This window comes from Phragmites australis, chromosome 10 (genome assembly GCF_958298935.1).
Source record: "Phragmites australis chromosome 10, lpPhrAust1.1, whole genome shotgun sequence".
Taxonomy (NCBI): domain Eukaryota; kingdom Viridiplantae; phylum Streptophyta; class Magnoliopsida; order Poales; family Poaceae; genus Phragmites; species Phragmites australis.
This window is the reverse complement of record NC_084930.1, coordinates 14,802,769-14,830,533: the sequence shown is the minus strand read 5'-3', so window position 1 is coordinate 14,830,533 and position 27,765 is coordinate 14,802,769. Positions and strand designations below refer to the sequence as shown.

The window sequence follows — 27,765 nt, the reverse complement described above, 5'->3', positions numbered from 1 at the left end:
CTCAATTGGGTGATTCTAAAGAATCTCTTGAGCATTGAGACACTAATCAAGCAAATGAATTCATCCATCTAAAGAAAAATCTATCCTAGACTCAATTTCAAAAGAAAAAGAATTTAAGCCCTATCTTATATCCTTCGTTGATTCTTCAATTATTTCGACGGGCGTCAAACGTCATTTACCTTCACAACTAATGCTCATACCTGTTCAATACTCACTAAGCATGTTAGTTCTTTAATCGTTTTGTCATCAATAAGCTAAAACCCACTTAGGGGGCCTAGATGCACTTTCACCTCTATGTTCTTGGAGATAAATCCTCCTGGTTACGGGATGCCTTGAGTACCTACGAATTATTTTTTAATCTAAGGATTCCCTTCCTAGGATAAAGATGTCTCGAGAATTACAGGAAACTCTGAGGCGCTCGAATATAATAACTATCTATTATTCATCATCACAAAGGTTAAGGTCCATCGTGGTCAAGTCGGTGCTGGTATGTCGCTATGCAACATGCTATGTTGTTTTGTAGGATGATATTGGTGTGTTCCCTATTGTGTGTGTTATTGTTTTGGTCAATCGGCTATAAGGAAACATTATTGTGGTAAATAGTGTTTTCTTTTTAGCTCTATTGTCCTGACATGCTTTCTTTTTAGATCAGGGTCTCTTACCCGGCCTATTTTGGAGGCCTTAATAGGGAATTATGCACGACAAGGAATCGATCCCCGCCGGCTCAGCATTTACCTTGGTGCTTTGCCACCAGACTCCTTGCGAGTCTTCTCCTGACAAGTCATTAAAAAAAAGTGATCTCTTTGGTTTATATTGGTCGCCATGTTTGTTGTCTTGCTCTTCTTATAATATAGATTTTTTTTTAAAAAAAAAAATTGAGACCACCATCGTATATTTCTGCCAGCGCCTGGCTATGCTAAGGACCTAAGTCGACTTTTGCCATGAAATATACCTAAAATTCCCAATCAAGACGATAACACACGAGCAAGATAAAAGTGCAATGTATTTTTTTAGATCAGACCAAAGTGCAATTTATTTTTCTTTTGAGATCAGGTCAAAGTGAAATGTAGGCTGCCGTGAACGAGCCCGACCGGACAACCATCTCGTTGCGTTACGAAACCACTATGCGCCTGCGCGCTTCGTTGCGGCGGGTCACCGCCTCCAGCGAGCCCGCCCGGCCCAATCGCATCGCCGTGGCGGGAAACCAAAAGTGGCACCTCCCGCCCCCCATTAGAAACACCAAGCACCGCCCCGCGGACGCCACCCACCCACTTACCGACAGCAGGGGCCCCATATCACGATCACCGAATGTAACCCCACATCTCAGCCACACAAAAGCCTCAGAAAGCCGTCCCCACACGAAAATAACCCCTTTCTCTCTCTACCCGCACCTCCTCCGCTTCCACTCTCTCTCTACATTAATCCCTTCCTTTCCCTCTATTCCTTTCCCGTTTTGCTCTCTCTCAGCTCTCAAGCACCCTCTCTCTCCCCCAATCCTATCGCGCGAGCGCACTCGCGAGCCCGGTGCCTCGCCTCCCCACCAAGCCCTAACCCTAACCTAGGATCCCGGCGGCAGCGGCGGCGGCGGCGGTGGCGGCGGGAGCCATGGCGGGTAACGGCGGCGACGCCTTCGCGGAAGAGGCCGAGCCCACGGTCACCATCGGCGAGTACATCGAGGGCATCGAGGCCGAGGAGCTGGTACCTCATCTCGAACACCCCCTCTCCTATGCTTATTGGATTCGATTTGAGGTGGATTCGGTCATGCTTTTCTTACTGTTAAACCCTAGGAGGCGGATTTGGTGCTGGGCGGGGACGAAGGCAAGGAGTGCACCTACGGCGGCGGCTACCTCAAGCGCCAGGCCGTCTTCTCCTGCCTCACATGCGTGCCCGACGGAGTCGCCGGGGTCTGCACCGCCTGCAGCCTCGCCTGCCACGACGGCCATGAGGTGAACCAGTTTGCTGCTCCGATCCATTTCGTTCCTAAACGAAAGAGAGAAAATATCACTTTTTTTCCTTTTTAGCGGGTTACTTCGCGATGTGGCCGGATTAGTTCTTCATTCGTAGGGGTGAGATGGTATGGTCAGTTTGGATCCAGAATATGGTGGGGGTTATTTTGGGGCAGCTTGCGTTCCTGAACAGATGAGTAGTTTGGATCCAGCAGTGGTTCCACGTGCTATAGCAGTGTATTACGCTGCAACGTGCTGTTTTCTAGATTGTGCATGCCCTTTTGTGTTTGCATAGCAGCAAAATATAAGCTATTTTTGGAAGTGTTTATGATTGTTGGCAAGTGAACGCAAAATACCTATTGTACATGAGATACATTTCTTCAAACAGCAGTTACAATTTTTTTTGCAGTATAGGTTGATGTAGTTTGTCGCACAAATGCGAACCAATTGCATTTGACTGGAACTAAAGATTTTTTTTGCGGTTTATCAGTTTATGATTCAAGTCTTACATTAGTGGTAAGCAAATTATCTATGGGCTCTAGACAAAGGACTAGTGGGCGATTTAGGTGAGTGAAGTAGCTTGTGACTAGTCAATTATTGTTCTTTTGTGGATGGGAATCATGCTCAATGAGTCAATGTTACTATCTACTTATGGAAAGAGCAGCTTCATTATACTGGTAGAACAATGTTCAATGCCCTGTAATGTTTGATCACTATTTAGCTGGTGTGAGGCATATTCTGACTTAAAAAAGTAGAATTATGGGCTCATAGAACAATGGTTTGATTGATTTATGATCCTTCTATGCGATCTTTAGGGCCCTTTTATCAATCTAAACTAAATAAGTTGATCCATTCAATCAAAATTGCAATGTTGGTATCTCACTTAAGATTAGGAGGCTAATAGATTACCAACTTACCTTTTCGCTTGTTCTTGAGTAGACAAGCTATAATAACGGATAATATCCAAAGCGCAATAAGTAGCCTTCTCCATCCTCATGCTAAGGAATGGATTACCCTCATGAAGGTCTTGAATTGAGCATAATATGGTTGTTTGTAGGCATATCTTAGTTGTTGCGCAAGATGCTAGACTGATAGCAATTTAGGGACATATGAAGTAATTGCTTATATGAAAGAAATGCCCCCTTTGTTATTTTTTTGTTTGTACTTTTAGGAATTGAAAAGTGTTTTTTGGTTTGTTGTTATACGATTTCAAGGACAGGCGTAGCTATGTATCCTTGCCTCATTTAGTGTTTGCTACAAATTACAATCCTTGTTCATTGGTTGACATAGGTGGTTGAGGAGACAACATAGTTGTTACAGCGGTGTGACGAGGCGTGGCGATCCACCACCTTCACACCTTTATAGTGCTTATGGCGCGCGGCGTGACGACGCCATACACACATCGGCGTGGCGAATACACGCATCATAGACTAGGATATTAGGAAATTATATTGGCAAATGACAATGTAAATGTAGCTCAAAAGTTATACTCTAGGATATTAGGAAACCAAAATAACAATGTAAATGTAGCACAAAAGACATAGAACTCTCTCATCTCTCAAAGTTTCAAATGTCTCATCTCTCAAAGTTTCAAATCTCTCATCTCTCAAAAGTTATACTCTTTGTTGGGATATTAACTCGTATGTTTACCACTACTTCTCAACTCTATTAATGGCACATTACATAATTGAAGACTCATTGAAGGGTAGAAACTGTGCGCACATATTTATGCCTGTTGTGGACAATTTATTCATTGGCTTTATACATCATGACTTCGAGGCATGATTAAAGTCATGATTATTCTTGCCTTCTTGGTGATATCTGTTAGATTGCAGCTATTGCAGTGTTTATAGAGTTGCTGAATTGGTATTTGATACTTAGGTGTCTAAAGTCTTGTTAGTACGCTGCAGCATTTGTAGCAAATTGTTAGCAATAAGCCTTGATGCGTGCGCATGTGTACAGGTGCTTGCTAGCGTCCAGGTTCAGTCCAGGTGCATGCTAGTGTCTAGGTTCACAATCATTGGTGTGCAGATTTTCAGCTAGCAGATTAGGGAGAATAATAGCCAATTAAAGTAGTAATGACTGTAGTTATTAGTTGTAGTTATTAGCTGATTGACCCAGATCATATTGTAGTGGTCAACAGTGTATAAATAGAGAAGAAAACAGAAAAGGCAGGAAGCCATTGCAGCAACAACAAAAAAACCATTGTTAGTGTACGTGTGTCTTAGGTGAGTTCCTGGGCTACCTGTGAGGCTGTAGGTCTTTCAATTGGTATCAGTAGGGTGTCATGGTGGGTGAAGATGGCCCTTTTGCAGCTCCTGCGCCTGTGGTACAGCGCGTGGTGAGAGATGTCGGAGGCGCGTACCCGCTGCTCACCAAGCACAACTACGTCGAGTGGTCGGTGATAATGGAGGTGATGCTTGAAGCTCGCGGCCTCTGGGAGGCCGTGGACAAGGGTGGCGTGGACAGGGTCGACGACAGGAGGCCATTTTTTGGTAGTACGAAGGGGGAATTGGCCCAAAAATTGGATAGGGGTAAAGACGCAGCCGGGTGCCGGCGGCTTATTCAAGTGCCCCCCGAACCGCGCGAAATGGTCGCCTATTACACGGCTCACAAACTCTGCCTGGGGTGGGGCTACCTATTATTCGTAGGCGGTACGTACGGCGCACGCAGGGCCTCGGTTTGCTGCGTGGACTGTCTATGCATTTCCTACAGAGTGTAATGGAACCCAGCTCAGCTCCGCCGAGCCAAAAGGAAAGAACAGAACAGCCGGAGGCGAAGAGTAGAGTATAGCCAAGGGGCTTTCGTCGTCCGTAAAGGACCTAACGGAAGACCGTGCTCCGAAGTGCACTGAGAGTTTTGTTTTAAGAACACTTGGCCTTACCCCTTCGTTTTGAGCCATGTCTAGGTAGAATCGGCAAGATTGAACCGAGGCCCGCCCGGGCACCGCCGGGGGGACAACCAGACCAACCAGTAGGCTTTCTTTCCGAAGTTTCCTCCCGGGGCCCTTAAATCATTGAATTCATAGGCATAGGGGCGTCCCAGGCAGTGGTTCATTCAATGAGAAAGAAAGACAGGAGGGCAGGATTCGTCGTGTCGGGCGAATTCATTCTGGGAAAAAAGGGGGAAGGGAGTCACCTGAGCTATGCGAAGGGAAGGGAGTCGTGGGCTGAGCCAGAGGTCACTTTTCCCGATCCATCCCGAAGGTTTTTTTCCCTCTCTCGCCCCATCATCGTACCCAGGCCTGCTATCGGCTCAGCCCTATCTATTCATCTCTTTTTTTTTTACATGGATATTTTTTTTTCTCTCTTGTTCATAGATCTTGAAAGCGGATCAATAGAAATTTCTCAAAGGATCTATCTATAGATAGATCTAGATCTCTATCATCATCTATCTCTATATCTAAATATGGAAGAACCCTCGAAGCCTGTCCCCGACGACGATGCCCCCTGGGCGAAAGGAAAGGGGCCGCCATTCTCTTTCTTTCCTCAATCGTTCCGATCATTTCTCTCATTCCCTTTTGTTTGTTTGGGGCCCCGGGTTGGTTCGTTTCCTCCTCCTATCTACGCAATTCTCTGTCTTCGTTCGTGATCATCTTAGGCGAAAGGATAGGTATAAATTTTGTGGAGGGGCGGCTGTGAAAGGGCGATTCCCCCTTTTCCATTGAAGTAGGGAAGGGGGTGATTGATCTTTTTTGAATCAGGCCTTACTGACCAAGTGGTGGTATAAGCTTCATTGCGGATGAAAAGAAGTCCCTGTGAGCGGAGCTACAAAAGGAAGTTCAAGCTCAAGAAATCCTCTCAATAGGGATTGGGCAAGCAAGCTGTTTGTTTATTTGATCTTACCCGGTTGTGAGACGGGACGTGAAGTCAACCAAGTACATGTGTGTTCATAGTGTCCCCAGCACCTTCCCCCTAGCTGAGTATGGATGCTGAAGTTCGCTGGAGTGTGGGGCGAGTGCGTGGTAGATGGAACTCCTATTTACCGCATTTCTTCTTGCACTTCCAACTTGAAGAGGAAGAAGCATCTCTCTTTGCATCTTCAATAGATAGGAAAAAGGATCTTGACCGGAAGCCTTCGACCAAAGAAAGGAAGAGTTGGTGAAGTCAGAGGTGGTTTTCCTTCCCTAGATTCATGGAAGGACTTTTTGACTCAAAGGTTCAAAATTGATCGAGAAATGAATGATGAGTTGTTTAAGTTCCTGCTGAATCCACTATTATCGATGTAGGTAGAAAGGGCATAAAGCCACGGAATGCAGAAGGGAGCAGCAGGAAATAGATTTTGCAGGGAAGTGGGGGCATAAAGTGTTTATCTGTGCCAAGAAAAGGCCATTGAAGCCGATAAGGGCCCAGAGAGAAAAAATGGAAAAAGAGTGTCCTTTTATTCTCCCTAAAAAGGCGATCAAGTTTGAGAAGGAGATAGATAAGTTCCTTGTGGTCAAAGCTTCGGAAAACCTCATGGCGGCCGGCCGACGTGGAGTGGGAACTTCACTACTACTGGCGCGACGGATGGAGATGGCTGGCGAGGAGCATGGGGGAAAGTAGATTCTTGGTTGAATTTTAAAGCCCTAGGCTCTTGAGATGGGGTCCCTTGAAACGAATAGAAGGTTTCTTCACTTTGACCCTGGACCCCCGGAGATGGAGAACCCTAAGGATATGTTTGAGACATGGCTCAGGGTGAGAAGGTCCCCGTTCAGATGTTGGACGTGGAATCTCAATAAAGATGAGTATTCTGTTTTCAATTCCGATTGAATGGACATCTGTTTTATTTTAAGAAGATCCCCAAGTAAGGCACTAGTCTCATATTCTATGAATGCCCACAATCGCTTGTGAAAGAATCAGCTCTTCTTTGCATGTTCGCAACTGTCTTATTTAGTACTGTTTCAGATTTCCCAGGACTATGAATACATAGAGAATCTGTCTCCACCGCAAAAAAAGGGATCGGTCACTTTCCGAAACGGCCTATCCTCCACTACGTAGGGGACTGGCGTGTTGGTGACTCTACTTTTTGGAGTGACGATTGGGAAGGAACTGGCACATTGGAAAACATCCAGCCTTCGCTGAAACTAGTCTTCCTTTTTGTTTGCTGCATCAGTCCAATATGGCAAGCAACAGCCAATGTCATGCTATTTGCATAAACTTGTATGCAAGCTAGGCCTTTTCTTTCGTATTGAGAAAGCCGCTTCATAAAAAGAAAGCGGCGGAGCTGCTATAGACGCTTTGATTGGCTGGAGACAGAGATCTCTCAAGTGTGCAGTGATAGATCTTTAGAGAATTTCAGTAGGTAAAGAAATACTTCGCCATGCGCCTCACCTGGATCGTCCACCAATTGGAGGTACTCGGTGATCCGGTCGACGACACCAAGGTCGTGGCCAAGTACCTGCGGGTTGTCCCACCCAAGTTCGCGCAGATCGCGCTCTCCATCTCAACGCTCCTCAACATCTCAACGCTGACGATCGAGGTCACGGGACAGCTCAAGGCGGCGTAGGACCGCCTCGACCCGGACCAGGTGCTGCCATTGACATTCGATGGCAAGCTGCTGCTCATGGAGGAGCAGTGGCTTGCGCGCCAGAAGGAAAGGTCTGCCAAAGGTGATGACAAGAATCATTGCTCCTGTGGCTCGCGCAAGAAGGGCGCGGATGATGGCAAGAACACTACCTGCAACGACGACCGCGACACCTACTGCAATTGTGGGCGTACCGGTCATTGGGCTCGTAATTGCCACCAGCCCAAGCGAGGTTAGGTGCACCTCGTGCAGGAAGACGATTACGAGCCTGCGCTACTGATGGTGCAGGTTTGCACGCTGAACGATGACACCGCGCCGACGTCGACAACAATCCACCTCGATGAACCGAGAGCGCAGGCGTTCCTCGGTGAAGCGGACGCCGATGAACTCCAGGAGGGTTGGTACCTCGACACCGGCGCCACCAGCCATATGACGGGCCACAGCGACGTCTTCGCCAAGCTTGACCGCACGGTACAGGGAACCGTACGGTTCAGCGACGAATCGCTCATCGAGATCCACGGTTGTGGCACGATGCTGTTCGTCGAGAAGAAAGGCGAGCACAAGGCGCTCTTCGATGTCTACTTCATCCCGCGCTTGAAGAAAAGCATCATCAACGTCGGCCAACTCGATGAGTGTGGCTCGAAGGTGCTGATCGAGGATAGCGTGCTGCGCATCTGGGATCGCTGGCGCCATCTCATCGCCAAGGTGAACCGCGGGCTGAACTGGCTCTACATCCTACGCCTCAACATCACGGTGCAGCACAACGACTCGTGGCGCTGGCACGCTCGCTACGGCCACATTAGCTTCGACGCGCTGCACCAGCTTGGTCGCCAGGACATGGTGCGTGGTCTTCCGCGGCTAGCACGTGGAGCAGCTCTGCGACACCTGCGTCATGACGAAGCATCACCGAGCCCTATTCCCAGCCAAGGCGAAGTACCGCGCAGAGGGCGTCGTAGACCTCGTCCACGGCGACCTTTGCGGCCCTATCACGTTGGCAACACCAGGCGGCGCTGCTATTTTTTGCTGTTGGTAGATGATGCCAGCCGCTACATGTGGCTGGCGTTTCTCACAGCAAAAAGTGATGCTGCAGCGGCCATCACAAAGCTCCATGCTGCTGCGGAGGTGGAGAGCGGGCACAAGCTCCGCGTTCTACGCACAGACAATGGCAGTGAGTTCACCTCCGTTGAATTCGCGCGCCATTGCAAAGACCACGGCGTGCAGCGACACTTCTCCACGCCGTACACGCTGCAGCAAAACGGCGTGGTGGAGAGGAGGAACCAGACCATCCTCGCCACCGCACGCGCCCTCCTGGAACAGCGGAAGATGCCCGCTGAATTTTGGGGGGAGGTTGTGACCACGGCTGTCTACTTCCTCAACCGGGCGTCGACGAAGAGTCTTCACGGCGAGACGCCATTTGAGGTGTGGCACGGGCGCAAGCCGGCGGTAAGCTATTTGCGTACATTCGCGTGTCTTGGTTATGTAAAGGATACACGACCAGGCTTGCAGAAGCTCGACGACCGTAGCACCCCGATGGTCTTCATCGGCTATGAGGATGGCTCCAAGGTGTACCGCATGCTCGAGCCCCGGTCTCGGCTCGTCCACATCTCCCGCGACATTTTTGACGAGGACGTCAGCTGGGACTGGGAGGTGGTGCTGCAAGACGGTGGAACAACCACACCTGACTTCCATGTGGAGGCAGTGGTCAACTACATCCACCCAGGCGTGTTGGCTCTGTCCGCAGGCAACGCAGAAGGCACTTATCCTGCTGCGCCGGCGCCCACAGTGGTGATCTCGTCACCCACGCCCGTAGGGGCATCCTTCGCGGTGGACCCACCCACAGGTTCGCCCGTGGGCCGCACATCGACAGCGCCCGTAGGGGTGTCGGGCCCCCTTGCAGGCGGCGCATCCGCGCCCTTCTCGTCCGCAGGGGCAGGGGCCACGCACGCAGGGGTGGAGACTGCACCCGCAGGAGCTCTTCCCGAGTCGGTCTTCCCCGCAGAGGCAACCCCCACATCCGCGGGGACAGATCTAGCGCTGGCCTCGCCGCTGGCGTGTCGTCCACGCCCACAGGGGCTGCTCCCGCTGCGGCCTCGTTACTGGAGTTGGTCTCTCCGCCAAACAACTTCGACAGGCTGGATGCGTACCACAACTCCTCCCCTCTCCGTTACCATCGCATCGACGACGTGCTTAGAGGGGGAGAGGCACCAAGCCTTGTCAATCGCGTCGCCGATGGCGAGGGGCTGCTGCTGGTCAGCGAGGAGGGAGAGTCGTGCTCCTTCGCTAAAGCAGAGCACGATCCAGCATGGCAGGCAGCTATGCGCGAGGAGATGGACTCCATCGAGTAGAACGAGACATGGTTGCTGATGGAGCTTCCTCATGGGCATCGACCTATTGGGCTGAAGTGGGTCTTCAAGCTCAAGAAGAACGAGGTAGGAGCAATGATCAAGCACAAGGCTTGCCTCGTCGCCAAGGGCTATGTGCAGCAACCGGGCATTGACTTCGATGAGGTATTCGCACCCGTTGCTCGTCTTGAGTCCGTTCGGTTGCTACGCAAGATGGCTGGCCGGTGCATCATATGGATGTGTAGTCGGCTTTCCTCAACGGCGATTTGGGGGAGGAGGTGTATGTCGCATAGCCGCCAGGCTTCATCGTCGCCGGAGCAGAACAGAAGGTGTTGCGCCTGCGGAAGGCGCTCTACGGGCTGCGGCAAGCGCCGCGGGCTTGGAACGAGAAGTTGCACATGGTATTGCGAACTCTCGGGTTCGAGCAGAGCCCGCATGAGGCGGCGATGTACAGGCGTGGCCATGGCGACTCGCTGTTGCTCCTCGAGGTCTATGTGAATGACTTGATCATCATTGGATCAGTCGAGGCAGAGATCAACTGCTTCAAGGAGGAGATGAAAGCGAGGTTCAGGATAAGCGACCTTGGGTTGCTCTCCTTCTACCTTGGCATCGAGGTGCAGCAGAGTAGCAGCGGGATCATGCTGTGCCAGGCGCATTACGTCAAGCGTATCCTAGAGATGGCGGGGATGCAGGACTGCAACCCTGCGCATACCCCCATGGAGGAGCAGCTCAAGCTGAGCCGTGACAGCATGGCGGCAGAGGTGGACGTCACTCAGTACCGGAGGATCATTGGAAGCCTCTGTTATCTTGTCCACACGCGGTCGGACCTCGTTTTCAGCGCGAGGTACGTGAGTTGCTTCATGGAGCGGCCTACGGAGGAACACATGGCGGCAGTGAAGAGGATCCTGCGCTATGTGGTTGGGACGTTAAGTCTTGGTTGCCACTACGGGAAGATAGCGGGGGCACGACTTGTCGGGTACACCGACAGCGATCTCGTCAGCGATGTTGACACAAGGAGGAGTACATCTGGCGGTTTGTTCTTCTACGGTAGCAGCTTAATGAGTTGCCACGCTCTCAAGCAAAAGGTGGTGGCACTCTCGTCCTGTGAGGCGGAGTATGTTGCTGCCACTACCGCAGCCACACAGGCGGTGTGGTTGGCTCGGCTACTCGGCAACTTCAAGGGGAGGGACGCCGACACCGTCGAGCTGAAGATTGACAACAACTTAGCCTTAGTGTTGATACAAAACCCTATCTTCTATGAACGTAGCAAACACATCGATGTGCGCTACCACTTTATCAGGGAGTGCTAGGAAGATGGGAGGATTAGTGTTGATTTCGTCAACACTAAGGACCAGCTCGCTGACATTCAAACGAAGGCACTTGGGCAAGACAGATTCCATGAGCTTCGTTCTAGGATTGGAATGGTCAACATCAATTCCAAGTCCACACACAAGAATTAGGGGGAGATTGTTAGCAATAAGCCTTATGTGTGCGCATGTGTACAGGCGCTTGCTAGTGTCCAGGTTTAGTCTAGGTTCACAATCATTAGTGTGCAGAATTTCAGCTAGCAGATTAGGGAAAATAATAGCCAATTAAAGCAGTAATAACTGTAGTTATTAGCTGATTGATTCAGGCTATATTGTAGTGGTTAGCAGTGTATAAATTGAGAAGAAAACAGAAAAGGCAGCAAGCCATTGCAAGAAAAAAAACCACTACTAGTGTACGTGTCTTGGGTGAGTTCTTGGGCTACCCGTGAGGTTGTAGGCCTTTCACAAAGAAGTAACTCAATTGCATGGCAGATGTACTGCATGTGATCACTCGACTCCTGTCACTGTTGATTTCAATTTTGTTTTCACATTTTCTCCTGTTCAGTTTGGCCATCTCGCATTAAAAGAATTCGGAAAATGAAGCATTGTTTTTACTTATTTACGGAGTATCTTCTGCAACTTTTCAAGTTAATTCTTGATTCCATTTCTTTTTTTTTTTTAACTAAAGGTTGTTGAACTTTGGACAAAACGAAAGTTTCGTTGTGACTGTGGCAACTCAAAGTTTGGTGGTCGCTTTTGCAAACTTTGCCCTGAGAAAGATTCTGAGAATCAAGAAAATTCTTATAACCATAACTTCAAAGGTTCTTATTGCACATGTGGTAGGCCTTATCCTGATCCAGAAGCCAAAGAGCAAGTTGAGATGATACAGTGCTGTATTTGTGAGGATTGGTTTCACGAGGATCATATTGGTCTTAACTCTATTAAACAGGTTCTCTACTTTCCATGATCTTTAATGTGTTCATATTCGTTAACTGCTGGTGTATAAGAAAGCTAACTGTTTTCTGTGTGAAACTTTGCATGGTTGTATCACTTATATCTGCAACAGTGTCATTCTATCCTTGTAATGTGTAGATAAATTTTCTTGTACTCACCTCATTTCTACTTCAAGATAATGTATTCTGACATTAGACGTCCTTGCAATAGTTATGCTGTTTGGAACTAATGATCAACCATGCACCTAGCTTACACATTGATTTAGTAATGTTTTCCTTTCGTACTTTATCAGATGGTGTGAATTGCATGCATGTCTGTAAACTCACTTCGTTTGGTCAATAAAGGTTTTTTCAGATATCCATTGGAGGATGAAACATAGCAACTTTTATTTAGTTCTCAGGTACTTGCTGAACATAACGATCACTGCATGCTTAATTACTTTCTTGTGGTGCAGGTACCACGAGATGAGGAAGGGGAGCCACTCTACGAGGATTTTATATGCCATAAATGCTCACCTGTTTGCTATTTCTTGAAGTTGTATCCAGATGCAATTTGGGCTTCTAGTGAGCAGAATTCTGCACCACAAGCCGATACAAGTGGTCCAAATGTGATGGAAGGAGGACCTTCAAGTCATGATAGCACCGAGAAACATGAAAATAGTACTCTTGATCATATGGATAGCGAGAAGACCTATATTGAGGATAATTGTGTGAAGGATATATCAGTTCCTCAGAAAGCCAATTTTGATAACAGTTCTGGTAGCAACTGCAAGATAGGAATGGATATAACTGCAACTTCAGCTGATTCAGAGAAAAATATGCCTTTTTTCATGTCTAAAGGATGGAGAGATACTCTATGTAGATGCGAAAGATGCACCAACTTCTACGCGCAACGAGGTATTGCATATCTTACTGACAAGGAGGACTCTATTGAGGAATATGAGAAGATTGCCAAACAGAAGAGGGGGAAGAAGTTGGAGCAGCAGGAAGGAGCCGAGACAAACTTTCTCAATTCACTTAACCATGTTCAGAAGATAGAAATCTTGAGTGGCATTAATGATATGAAGAATGAGTTTCAGTCCTTTCTGGTAACAATCTCCTCTTAATTGATAAGTGAATATCCCATACAAGCGAAACTTAAAGAATTTGAGTACCTGATACTCCTTGCTAAAACATATGGCAACCAATCAAAGAAGTGAACACGGACATTTTCTGAAACACTACTCAAAGAGACATTCTTAAGAGCATCTGGTAAATACTACTCTGTATCTCTTGAACATGACAAATAATATGCGGCATGCATGCAAATATGTTGGAAACAAACCTTTTTCCTAGCACTACTCTTCACATGTATGGATTAAGTCAGGCTATCTTGCTCTGAAATAGTCCCATTCTCTTACGTTGCTCTAACATGGTCTGCAGAACTCCTTTGCGGCCTTCAAATCTGCTCACATGTTTTGTTAATGCATTAGTTTTCATGCAGCTGATTCTTAAACTTATTAAATTCTTCATTTCTCACATATTTCATTTTGTTGGGGTTTTACATTCACAAGAGGAATACTGTTTCATTTTGTCTTTACGGCCATACCGTTTTTGGTTGCAATCTATATTCTAAGAGACTCATTTTTACTGCAAAAAGATTACATTTGCCTCTAATTTATCCAGTTGCCTTATTGATGTTTTTCTTTCTTTGATAATTTGAGCAGGAATCATTCGATTCATCAAAACCAGTAACATCTGAAGACATACGAGCTGTTTTCGAGAATCTTGCTAAGAAGAAACAGAGGTTATCTTGACCTCTATTACTTTCCTGAGGCAGATACTCCGCCGCTGGATAATGTAGGCCCAAGTTGGGTACACTAAACTCTCGAGTTGTTATCTAGGTGCTAGTGGACTTCCTTGTGTAATGTTGCTAGCTGTACAAGTTTCCCCTGAGGCCTTGTCTTGAGGGGATAAAACCCTGGTCCATCCATGTGGATTCGCAGGATTTCAGTTAAGTTTCATGGCCTATCCACGTGGATAAGTCAGTTGAATGGTCACCAGCGTATATCACTGAAAAAAAAATCCCTCTGGTTTCTAAAAACTGTGGTGTTACACGGATGACTGTTACCGTGGTTTTCTTTTTTCTTTTTCCCTGCGAAGATTATTACAAGGATCACTATTACCATGGCTTTCTAAAAGCTGTGGTATTGCATGGATAACTGTTACCACCTTCTCTTTTGCAATGACTATTACCATGGGTTTTATAAGAAGTGCGGAATTAAATGATGACTATTACCATGGTTTTCAGAGACTTTGACGTCCATACAGCCCCTTAACTGTTTCGAACTTGAGGTAATAGTCTGTTGGAAGCATTATGTGTTATAACAGCAAAGTAACTCGATTGCGCTGTGAAGCACAACACGGAAAGCACAAATCTGTGCCAAAAAGCCTTCACCCAAACAGCCTCCCATCGTGGACGCACTCCGGATGAAAACGGTGGGGAAAATCTTTAACTCTTTTTATTTTTATATTTTTTTTAAAAAAACAGAAAATTTGAAAACAGATACGAACTTGAGAATCTCTTAATATAAAAACAAACCAATTCGAATAGAAACACATTGACTGAGAACACTAACCTATAGAATCATAGCTTTTAGTATCAACACAACATATAATTAATTCACATCTATAAAAGTAATTTATACCATGTATAGATAGACCACATAGTGACATGTCAACCACCATATCGTAGCTTGCGACACAACACACAATTACACAAAAAGACTAGGGTTGAAAACGGCGCATGCGCATGAGCTTGAACGATATTGGCAGGTCACCAGCCGACTGAGACTTGGCCACTGGGGTTTGGATGAAATTTGGTTTGCTAGTTGGGCTTAGCCTGTTGGCTAAATTGTGATATGTGAAATTTAATCTCAATTAAAGAATAGGAATCACAATGAAAAATTTCAAGTTAAAAATAAGATACTGATAATGCGGTCGAGAAAACAACAAAAATATTTTCATCCCATTTCCATATAAGCCTAAAATCCAAAAACATCGAGAAAATTATAGAAAACGGATCGAAACATGACGGAATTTATACCGCCCATTTCCTTCTATAGTTGCACCATCTTTGAGAAGTAAAAGGGGAAGGCATTCTTGATGAAACACGACCACTTTTTTTTCTAACACGGAGGAACCCAATTTCCATTACCGTGAAACACGACCTCTTGATGACAACATTCGATTTGGAACACAAGGAATCCATTCGTGATTCATAGCAAATCTGCCTCGCTCCTTTTTGTGCGCGCATGTCCATTAACCGCCGATCGGCCGATGTGCAGCTTCGCCGTGGCCCGTGATCTCGCGGGGATTTTCGTTTCTCTTTATTTTTGCTCCCGAATCGCCTTCTTGTCCTTGCTCTTGTATCGTAGCAGCAGCAGGCATGAATCATGATTCGAATTGATTTGGACGCATCGTTCCGACGTGGGCGATCCATCTCAATCTTCGCGGCTTGTTAATCTGGTACTTTTTCTTGTACTATCAGTTATTCTCGGGTCTTGTCTCAAAGAAGAATTATATTGCTGGTGGTGTCATTGGCTCCTTGCTTGTCACGAATGGATCGGCAGTGGGAATAGAGAGGCTGTTTGCTCTTGCCTGAAGATGCTGCTGTAACTTGTCCTCTGTTCTGTCTCGTGCGCATGAGGTGGTAGCACCGTACTCGTATAACAGTGCGCTTGGATGGCGCACAGATCTTCTCTCGTACTATGAGCAGCAGGAGATATGCATATGCATGTACTTGTGCAAGGCTGCCTGCGACTGACATCTCTCTACATGTTACAAAACTGTCAGAAGAATCAAAACTCTCAGTTGCAATCTACAGCAGATGGGAACCAAGTTCCTTTGGATTCGATAGATTGTACTACAAGAAATCAATCTCTCATAAACAATTGTTCTTTTTTCCGCAATAATCATCAGAGTTTCAGTAGGCTATCCATGCAGCTAAAACGTCGAATTTGCAGTACGATAATGGCGCAGGTAGCTTTCTCACCGTGCACATTAATATAAACTAGGAATTAAACATCAAACATGCACATTAAATATGTGGTAACTAGACCTTAATTATAGGTAAGGTACGTACTAATAACATAATCAGTTCATTCACATGAACTCGCGTGTGGTGGGGCAGAGACAGAGATGTTTACAAGTCTCTTCTAGTACTTTCGTTTCAACCTCTCTGTCTGTACATGCAGTCGATCGACCTGGAGTTGTCGGGAACTTTTGGATCTAGTCTCAGACCGACAGACAACCAATCGATGCGATTAAGAAATGAGAGGTTATCAGCGAAAACCAGGGACATGTCGCATGGATTAAGAACCTGCAGCGACGGTTGATGTGGCGCGCCACGAAACCCGGCTGGCAACTCCATTCTGCTCGATCATCTCCTTCTCTGTTTCGTTGACCTATGGTTGACACTTGCAACTCCATCCATGGACCAATCGATGTGACAACTCTAGTTAACAATCGGCGACGGTAGATCGTGCTTATATTAATGGTTCAATAACCCGACAATGATCTGATAGCTTTTGACGGCTTCAATTGCTGACCGACTACACATGCATTATATTGATACTACTCCGTCTACCTGCCACTGAATGTGGTAGCCATCATGTGTACAGTCAAACATTCGTGAGTCATCAACAATTACAGTGCAAATTAGCGATGAAAGCACAACTTTGAACGTTGGTATATATTTATAGTGTTTTTTACAATCCCTGGGAGGTACCACTCTAGATTATACAAAAATCTTGAGAGGTACTACTGCTTGTCTGCGTCGATCGGTTCTCTATAGTTTTAGCTGGCTAGCTAGGGCAGGTCAGCGAAGCTATTAGCTTGTCCCTTGCTCTCCGTGATTCCAACCCTTGGGGAGTCCGTAAATATAAATCCAATCTAGAGCGTTTCCTGCAGGATTTTACGGCTATTTGGACTCATTTGTAGGTAGCTACCATTCCGGGTATAGATAACAGTGATCAGAAGCTCCAACTCCAATGGTGTTCATAAACTTTGGATCATCCAACAAGTGCATGCGTAGCTCGGCCCAAATCCTAACCAGAATATCAGCACTACTTTCTGGGTACTGCCTCAGCTTTGAAATATAGATGTCATTTTATAATATATACGTGAAGTTAAATTTTGAAAACTTTAATCATTGATACATATAAAATTGCTATGATTTAACATATGCAAATGGTATAATTGATACGTCATGAAAAATGTTTTCATATGAGTATATGTTTAACATATTCTATTGAGAAATAACTATAGAAAGTAATCTTAAGACCTATATATTAGAGAACGTGTTGGTATCCTAATTTACGGTAAAAGAGAGAGGTTGTATTAGTAGTTAGGTTCCGTTTTGTTGTTACGTGTGGTGTATGTTCAGGAAACACGCTTGATCGGGTGATGACAAATATGCAGGGATCAATGCTCGGACCAGGCCACCTGCTGGGTTCACGTGCAGCTGGATCGTCCATCGATCCATATCCATCCTTACCAACCCAACAGGTATCGCTAATCTATAGTGAGTAGTATATAGCTGCAGCAGGCCAATGAGTGACCGATCGACCGGCGGTGTTCCTAAATCTTTCTAGCTATGAGCTTGATCCATCAGCTGCCCTGCGTTGTGTGTTTATTGGCTGCTCTGATTATGATGAGAGCACAGTGGCAACAGCAATGAGTAGATCAGGGAAAGCCAGCAGGCAAAAGAAGAATGTTAGAAAATGTATGAACCATATTGTCCCTAGTCGAGTTGAAATTGACATGAAATTAAACTCCATCCATATGCTGATCTGCATGAGTTGAGTTCGTTTTACTAATGTACACAGCCCCGGCGAGGGAACAGTAAACAGACCATTGAGGAGGACCCGATCCGATTCTAGTATTCTCAAAAACAAGAAAAGGTCGGGTCCACACGCCCGAAGATCTTGTCAGGGACCCACATTGCAGAGGACCGACCGACCAACCGACCGAAAAGCGTGCGGTGCCTGCTGTTCGCGGCCAGCCCTGCACGCACCCAACGAGCCGCAGCAACCACAGCTCAGACGTCACCAATCCCCCGACGCCGACCGGAGCCGAGCCGACCCCACCATGTGCGCGCACCGGCACCACGCTGCATGCCCTTCCCCTTTTGACGCTCGCAGTACCAAGCACCAACTCCACGTTATAAAACGGCCCGCCCCCCTCCCCCTCCCCGCACCTCTTGGCCACCAGCGCAACACAGCCAGCACTCATCCTACTCTCGCCATGGGCAACTGCCTCAACAAGGCTTCCAAGCAGCAGAGGCGGCGTGGCGACGTGATGCCGGAGGAGGAAGCTGAAAGCCTCTCGGAGATGAGGAGGGTAAGCCAGGCGCCTGCGGCGGAGGGGCTGAAGGTGAAGATCGTGTTGACGCGGGGCGAGCTGGAGTGCCTCATGGCGCAGCTCAAGAGCGGCGAGCAGAGCCTCGAGGACGTGCTCCACCACGTGCGCGACATCAAGGACACCGCCGCCCCGCGCGCCGGCGACGGCGGGTGGCGGCCGCGTCTCGAGAGCATCCTCGAGTGCCCGGAGACTGCGTGCAGCGGCCTAGGCTGACACCGGAAGATGTTCTCGATCGTTAGCTTCGGATCTCCTCCGCCCGCGCGTGTAGGTGTAGGTTCTTGTGCTTGTTGCTTGCCGCTTGGATCCATGGAGAGGCTTCTCGTGGTTTTTTTTTTTTTTTTTGCAAGGGAGTGGCCTTCCTTATTTCAAGAAAGAATTCACTGTACTAGTGCTAGCTTTCGAGGATGAACAACACCCATATACAGTATAGATCTCTGCATGTTTTATTTCTTCTTCTTTGGCTTTCGCCTTTTTTTAGCTTTTGCTCTGCTTTCCCTCTCTGTTTTGTAAATATCGGTGAGATGGCAACTTATGCCCTGCTGTAACTTAACCAGGCCCTGAATCTGGTTCAGTTCTCCCCTGATTGTTTAACAGTGCACGGCTTCACTTAAACTGGAGCCATGGGTGACATTCGTAGCTCATCAATTTCAATTTCGTGTGGCCGAATATGCAATCAATCTACTGTTTACTGTTTTTCCTTTTCGAAGTTATATATATATATATGTATATATATATATATGTATGTATGTATGTATGTATTAATTTCCTTTTAACTGTGCTGCTATTGTATGTATGCGCTGGATCGCTACGAGTAATATGTATTCATGAAGTATGTACCTCGAATATAATGCCCAAGTTTTTGAAATTGAAACGTTACGTTTCTACTATTCCCGTGAGTCTTACTATACTGTATAGGAGTACTACCGAGGATGTGCAGGTCAAATTTTTACTGCTTTCTCATGCGCAACCTGGAGTTCCTCTGTCGCTGTCAATCGTTCGTGGCCGGGGAAGCTGGGATGGACGGAGGTGATGTTACGGCCCGTCTCAACCGCTGCGCTTTTTCAATCACGAGAGCGACGTTTCCGATCCTAGGTTGCGTGCTCTGACTAACCCACGACGGCCGGCGTCCCGTCGGCGAGCAGTCGTCCAACCAAGCAAACGGCCACGCACGTCGTCGTCGTCACGGTCGTAGTTTAGACCCAACGTCGCCGTAGCCGCCTCCAGCAGCGTGCTCGCGAAAAGAATGCGAACTCGAGGAATGGAATTTTGATAACTCCGCGCATGCCCGAGTCCAAATTCAAGTGCTTCAATTTAACTTCTTGCCGGAATTTTCAGCGCTAAATCCTGTTGAAGCGTTACATCGTACCCGCGCGGCCGCCTTTTTCTCGCAATCTGCAGTGCAAAATATCTGTCCTTGTGTCCTTTTTTCTGGGGGTATATATTCAATATTTAATCGCCTTTCCCTCCGGGAGACTCATAACGGATCATTTACCGATTTTATGTTTTGTAAGATAAGAATTATGGTTTGTAATCTATCCATCTTCGCGGAACCGGATCCGAGCTACAGTGATTTGTACAATACTAAACAGTTTGGTGCGGTACCGTCCAACACTGTTCACCTTTTCACCATAGTAGAAGATAGACACTGTAGCAACGCCATGGAGGCCTAACCTCGGATGATCTTGTTCCCATCTTCGCGCGATTTGAACCTGTTCATATGTCCCATGTTTTCAACGGTCTTTTCGCGCGCAAATCAAACCATGGCACGCTCTCCGAACAGACTAGACTATCGATCCATGCTTTGCTTGCTCGTGCAGCGAACACCGTCTGAAACCGATCAAAATGGGACCGTCGTTCGTTGATGTGGGTTTTCTTAGGACGCAACTCGACTACCGGACTTTTCTTTCGGTTGCTTTCGTAGCGAGGGTCGCCGCTGTAGATCTGCAGTGACCGCCATCCGAGCTACTCTCGATAGATCGATGGAGAGTGACGGGGCCACTGCAATCCCATGCATGTGCCGCCACTGTCGTCCTAGCTGCTAGACCGGTTCGTCTTTTGCGTCCAAAGATATGATGTAGGGTCGCACAGATCCTGGGAAATTGCAGAAAATAGGGACTGCATGCATGCTTTTTCATGCATGGAAATGAATCGATGAAGTCTGTGGAATCAGAATGAAACCGATTGGTGGAACCATGCGCGTTTTCATGCATGGAAATGCGTGTAACCGATTGGTTTGGATGGTCGTGACTACACTCATCATCTTTCGACTGGCAGGGATGGTTTGCTCGATCTGCATGCGCTTTGATGCTGGATGGGGACGCACGCGGCCAAAAGCGCCTAGCTAGCTAGATATATAGCTCCTCGAGCTAGCTCTTCCTGCTGTGGAATGTGGAGAAGGATCGGAGCTTTTCCTGCTGTGAATGATGCTGCTTCAACGGCGACTCAAGATCCATGCAAAAAGGTGATGGAGAAGGTAGGCGGTTAGATGTATAATATCACCGACAGTTTGTAAAGATTGAGCAAGTTCGTCGGATATTTGATTAGTATAGTCAACTAGCGAACCACTACTTAACTGTTGATAATACTAAATAACTCCTCTAGTGTGTCTTGATTACCATTTCTTTAGTACTAACGTAAGGAATAGGGGAAAAACAAGAATAGGAAAAACACATAATTTGTATAGGAGTGTCCCTGTGTCAGTGCAATAATAAATGAATGTAACAAATATACGGGCAAATAGTTTAAAGTAGTGTTTGGTTACGTATTAGGCCTCTAAAATGCGGAGGCTAATTTTAGGATAAGTAAGAACTAGAATTAATTAAACTAAGTAAAAGGTAGACTTGCGCAATTTGGCCACAAGAAGTTGTTTGAAATTGCACACTTTTGCCATTTACCATTGGATAAGAAGGCTGGAACCGTACATAACCTCCTACATTCCTCTTCGCGGCACAACACCGTTCTCTCACCCTCCCAACCTCTTGCTGTTTCTCTTAATGCAAATTGTATTGGGTCATTTGCTACTTTATTATTTGGTGGTTGCTTTACTAAGAGCTTACTCTCAGTATGTCAACGTGTGGTTGTACCACTTGACCTACAGAGTTTAAATTCTGGTGCCCACGATTTATATACATTTGAGTGTTTTTAACGGTATTATCTAGCGTATGATAGAGACACACTTGTATATATGTGAGTGTAGTGTGAGTGCGTATTTCCTCATCTTGTAATCATAAAAAAAAATTGTTTTTGGCACCAACCCCTTAACCTGTCCTTGTTAATTGGAGTGAGCAGCAACAAGGTTAGGTATGTAAGTGCAGTTGCATCGCTAAGGGTCAGCTGGCACGTGCTCCCGCTGCGTGCTTGTGCAGCTCTCTACCTAGAGAACCACCTCGACCTAATCAAACATGCATGTCACTCCATTGATTAGTCAAAACATATGACCTGTGTTTCGTAGCCGGGCGCCTTTTTCTTGCAATCTGTTGTGCAAAATGTGTCCTGCTGTCCTTTTTTTGTTTGCGCAATGGATTCAAATCCAATCGTCATTTCGACCCCGAGACCAATCGATCGTTTACTGAGATATGTTCTGTAGAAAATATGGTTCGGGTTTAGCCGCCTGAAGAACGAAGAGCTGAAGTATTTGCGACGTCGTGCCATGGAAAAACCGAAAGCCTGGTGAGAAGGTCGGTGTAACGGCATAAAAGTCGAAATGTCATTTTTTTTGTTTGCCGTTTTGTTTCTGTTTTTTTGGCAAATTGCGGGAGATGAATACAAAATATTTCTTTAAAAAAACATGAATACTTCATGCCAACCTAGACCTAGTTAATCTGAGCCCAAAACAGCCATCACCTTTAGGCCATAGGCCCAGCTACCACCCCCTAACCCTAATCCCCCTCTGCTGGCTGCCTCCTTGTTGCTACTGGTCGCCTCTCCTCCCTGCTGGCTGCCCCTGCCCCTGCCCCTGCTTCCTACTGCTCCTGATCTACCACCTTGCTGCTTCCTTGCACCCTCTCTCACCTGTGGCTGCACCCCATGCTGCTGCAATCAAGAGGAAGGAGAATGCAAGGTGCAGCAAGGTGAGAGAACATGGAGGGAAAAAGAGGGAGGAAAAGAGGAATGTTTTTCACGATAGGATTCTAAGGTGATAAGTATTTTTAGATGCTTTCCCCGTTATTCATGTTCTTAGATGAGGTTTAACCTAGGGAATTAGAGGTTAAGTTCGAGATTCCATCGAAATTACATCGAGTTAGGGTTCTGGAAGTTCAGCATGTGCAGTTTCATTGGGGCTTCTGTTTTTTGGCCTTAACAATGTTTCATGCAAAAGTGGTCAACTCAAAAATTGTAGGGGATTTGTTAAGCTTTTTCAACAGTGTATAGTATGCATTTTTTTTTTAAGATGGGTATAGCTCCGGTTATACTGTTCTGAAATTTCTGCTGTCAATTGTTGATACATTTCAGTGATGAATATTCAGAGCTTGATTAGGCCATGATAATGATGTTTTCTGTAGACCAAAGTTATATCAAAGTTGAAGCTTGTGTGATACACATGTCCACAAATATTTAGATTTTTTGGGTCTATGGTGTGGCAAATATAAAAACGTGAAGCTTGGTATCTAGAATTTCAGACAGATTCTGAAGTCTATTTTTAGTTGCAGTTTAGACTACCTTAATGAAAATATAAAAATATGGTATTTTCATGAAAGTTATAGGCCTTGTTTTGTAGTTATAAAAAATGTATTTGTTTCCTATCATTGCTGTTATAATAAAAAGATACGAAAAAGTGAAATAATGTTGCTGCAGTTAAATGAATGTGATGAGTGTGGGTTTGTTCGTTGGATGGGTTACGTGGTGTAGGATCATGTTTCTTGCTATTTGTATTTTATGTGGTATGTTGTGGTGCTGATATATGGGTGCTTGAGCAAGTGGTGTTGAGCTATATATCTTGTCTTCATCGTTGGTAAAAGCAAGTGAGCATAACGGTTGTTACCACAATTTTAACTTATTATTTTTGCTACCTCCACTTACAATAATGCAGCACACATGATTATACTTATTAATTTGAAAGCTTATACCTACTTGCTCTGGATCTGTGAATTTGGCTTAATCTTTTGGTTATAGTTGATGGTGTCTTATGCAATAGTGATGATGTCTTGTCAGTTTAGTCATTTCTAGCGTAACCCCATCTTATATCTAATGGTTAGTTTACTTGAGAATAATGACATCGGTTATGTAGAAGCTTATAAAAGAGGACATGCTTTGTCTTATAAGTGGGTATTTTTTTAAGAGCTGTTTCATATGTCTATAACTAGTTGAAATATAATCTTTTAAAATATTATGCATGTTAAATGATAAGATAGTAGAAGAATAATTGTTATCTTTATGTGTCCTATATAGAATTAAACTTGTAATATGTGGTTACAACATGGGGTAGGCCTTACTCTTTCAAAGCAAGTTTATTGTTGCTATATGTTTATGTTTATATCATCTGCACTTTAATATGAAGAAGGAATGGTGGGTATATATGGATGAAAGTGGCTTATATTAATTATCTAGAAAATTCTTTTATGTCGATGTATGTTTACAGTTGTAAACTATGCAGTTTATATTTGGTATTTGAAGTATATCATGTGTATGGCGCTGTATTGTATTTCATATGCATTGGAAGTTATATCGTAAAGATCACGACCGTACCGGTATGCATCGGATGTTGTCCGAGGAGAGGTGCGATGTAAATGAAGGCATGTCATTGCATTCATATGTGTTGCTATATGTAATTGATTGTTGGATATGTTGAAGTTGCATTAGAGGTCATTATGAGAAACGACACTTCTCTGTGGATATGTTCATTGTGGTATGACTTGTGGATTTGTTAAGGTATTGAAGTCCGACATGGATTTACATTGCATAGTATCCATATGTATCATGTTGTGTTATGGTAATCTTTTATATTCAATTTGGCCGTGATGAATTGTATATAGATGTTTGAGTAACTTTACTATTTGTAGAAGGTATATGGTTGCAAATGAGTTATTTTTAAAATTATTATTTATTATTAATATGGCTTAAACTCTATTCATGATATCTTAGATGATGATATTTTCTTACAAGTCATATTTAACTTTTAGAAGTTGAAGTTAACTATTGATGTTGATATCATGTGCTATATGATAGATATTTTTTTTATCTTGTTTATGTTAGAGTTATATTTGCTATGGATATATATATTTATTAATCTTCTTTTAACAGTAACTATTTAACTTACTTAAAATTGAACATGATGAATAATGTGATATCTTTCATACATGTTTAAGTTCTAAATTAATGCTTTAAATATTATGATTTAAATAGCTTGTTAAAATAGTTCGCTTGCTGAGATTACCAATCTCAATCTTTCAATATTTCTTCCCATGTTGTTCTACTTGAAGCTAGCAGAGAGGGTATGGATTAAAAATACGTCTTGCACTTCATATCTTCATTTCATATCACCGAGTTGTAACAATAAATTATGGTTAGTCGTTAGAATCGTGTGTTTGAAGTATATAATGTGGTTGTGATTTTGAAGTTAATGGTTTACTCTTGGCTCTGGTTATGATGATTTTAAATACTAGTGTGTTATATTTTATATTTTATTTATCTATATTATTGCTTTCATATTACTTAAAATACATAGAAGCTACTACTGTCTTTTATATAAATTTAGCTATAGGTCGTATTAGATTTTGCGGCTTCTGAGATGTTACAGCAGGCCGTGCCAGTGTCCGACAGTCAATCAGGTACGGTGGCATCGTCCATTTCTCTAGACGCACAGGACAACGGGCCCCCCTCCTGTTCTTGCAACTTCTTTGATGATGATGCCTCCACATGAGTGACCATGCAATCCTTCCTTTACATGCGTCTATCATGCAGACAGGCAACTAGCGATCGAATCACGTCTCCTGGCTTGGTCATGCATTTTCCTCTTCGACGTCCTTCCAACCCATGTGCCCTGTCGTAGCTGCTGCTGCTATGTCGATCTCCTGTTTCATTAAAACCTAGCGTTGCTGCCGTTGCTTGCTGCCTTAGCAGAAACTTCAAGATTGTTATGATAATTGTAGAAATTTCATCGCAATGGCTCATAAGCAATACTTCAAAATACGAACATGTCATCAGTGGCGGTTCAAAATCATCATCAGTAACGGGTATTAATCACCACTGATAGTCACTTAATATCAGTACTGGTTCTAAAACTGGTAAAAGTTCCCCTCACTACCGGTTCGTGGATCTAATTAACAGTGATGGTATTTTCAAAAAAAAAGGAAAAAGAAAAAGACGACTCGTAGTGTCGCCGTGCCCAGGAGCCGCCACAACCACTCCTTCTGTGGCCGATCCGCCACGCGCACCCTGCTGAGGAAAATGTAGGCTCCTGCAGCGACAGATCCGTCGCACCCAGGCTCCTACAGCGAGCTGAGTCGGGGTCGCACACACGGTCGTTCTCTTCACCGCCTATCTAGAGTAGTATGTTCATTCTCGAGGCCTACCTAGCTGCCTATCTAGAGTACCATGTTCATTCTGCGGTCGTTCCTGGGCTCACCGCGCCGGACCAAGCTCCCTCTGCTACCCACACTTCGCTTCTGCAGTGACCATGGCAAGACAACTATTGACAATTACTAACACTACTGACACACATTATTGAACAATAATTTTACTCTTACTTGGAATTACTGAACAACGACTAAACAAAACTACTGATACTACTAAATAAAACTGCTGAACGATTTTACTATAATTTAAAATTTCTGAATAACAACCGATATTACTAAATAAAACTACTATAACTTAAAATTATTGAACACTATTGAACAATACATGATTGCTACTGAACTGTTAAATACTACTAAATAACTACTAATTGCTATTAGACAACTAATAATGACTAATGATAATACTGAACATTTTTTCTACGATTTGAAACTACTAAATAACTACTAATATATCTGATAAATAAAACTACTGAAAAATCTATGTCATAATAAATTCACGCACTTAAACCCACGTGACCGTGCCTACCATAGCCTGACTGAGCGCATGCATAAAAAAATCAGCTCGCATACATAAAAGAGCATATTGACATGAGTGCTTCTGACATGCATCATTGCGCACATCGAACGGGCATGCTTCTGCCATGCAAAAAAGTCATGCATATGCCCACTGGAGCCAAACTCAGCAACAATGCACGCGCGTGCAGTACTGTGAGTTGATTGGATTGCAAAAGTAGATAGATGAATAAATGATTGGAACTTCTCTCTTTCATTGATAATTGTTATATTTTTATATATATTGGAGGGATGCTGTTTGTGGAGACATCCTTCTCGAACACATACCATTCTACAAACAACCGTTCGGGAATGTTAGACTTAGATAATTTGATTTCTAACACTCTCTCTTGATCGATGTCGGTCTATATATTATATATTTAATTTTGAAAGCTCTCCTAAAAATTATGTGGGAAAAATATGAGGAGAGTAATAGTGATATACTGTTAAAACTTGTTTAAAATCTAGTAAAAAAATAAGAAAAAAATGATATAGCATATATTGATTATTGTCTCTTTGTTAACTCATATGAGAAAACTTTGTAAAAGAAAAAATCCATAAACGAGTTTAGAGAACAATAGATATATCTTGTATACCTCCTTTAAAACCCCCAGTAGGGGAAAATAAGAGGTATGACATATAATTTTTTGTTGATATTATCTCATTAAAAATATTTTATGAGAAACTTTGTAAGTAAAACTCATAAAAGGAAAATAGTACAATATGATGTATGAATAGATTAAATTCAGAAGGAAACTTCCTCTGAATCTTGCAAATCTCGAAGCTGTCGCATATCAATACCATGAACATATTTTTGAAATATCAAAGTTGGTAAGGACTTTGTGAATAAATCTACGAGATTATCACAAGATTTAATTTGCAAGATGTTTATCTCCCCATTTTGTTATAACTTAGGAGGATAAAACAATTTAGGGGTAATATACTTAGTGATATTGCTCTTTACGTAACCTGTTTGCATCTAAGCAACACAAGCAGCATTATCTTAGTAGATAATAGTAGATGATTCATTGAAACAAATACCACATGACTGTTGTATGTGGTTTATCATTCTGCGAAGCCAAGCATATTCATGTGATGCCTCATATAATGCAATTATTTCTGAATGATTGGTGGATGTAGCAACTAGAGTCTGTTTTGAAGACTTACATGAAATGACTGTCCCACCATGTAGGAACACGAAGCCTGTCTGTGATATGATATTGTGGGGATCTGATAAGTAGCAA

At 44.5% G+C, this 27,765-nt stretch overlaps 2 protein-coding genes across 3 annotated transcripts; both read left to right on the top strand.

Moving 5' to 3' along the window:
• The first annotated feature begins 1,398 nt into the window (after nt 1-1,398).
• Nucleotides 1,399-14,265, top strand: LOC133883668 (uncharacterized). 2 transcript variants are annotated; one of them, XR_009902938.1, is made up of 5 exons: nt 1,399-1,698; nt 1,788-1,946; nt 11,789-12,049; nt 12,509-13,304; nt 13,760-14,265. XR_009902938.1 is itself a non-coding variant. In XM_062323039.1 (5 exons), the coding sequence occupies exons 1-5, from the start codon at nt 1,606-1,608 to the stop codon at nt 13,847-13,849; spliced, it is 1,236 nt and encodes a 411-aa protein (XP_062179023.1). In that variant the 5' UTR covers nt 1,400-1,605; the 3' UTR covers nt 13,850-14,265. The 2 variants fall into 2 exon arrangements, 1 of the variants encoding a protein (XP_062179023.1); XM_062323039.1 differs by having other exon boundaries at nt 1,400-1,698; nt 12,509-13,141.
• Nucleotides 14,266-18,295: 4,030 nt separating this feature from the next.
• On the top strand, nt 18,296-19,067 carry LOC133931270 (uncharacterized). Its single transcript, XM_062378122.1, has one exon. It carries the CDS (start codon nt 18,339-18,341, stop codon nt 18,666-18,668), a length of 330 nt encoding a protein of 109 aa, XP_062234106.1. The 5' UTR covers nt 18,296-18,338; the 3' UTR covers nt 18,669-19,067.
• Nucleotides 19,068-27,765: the final 8,698 nt, after the last annotated feature.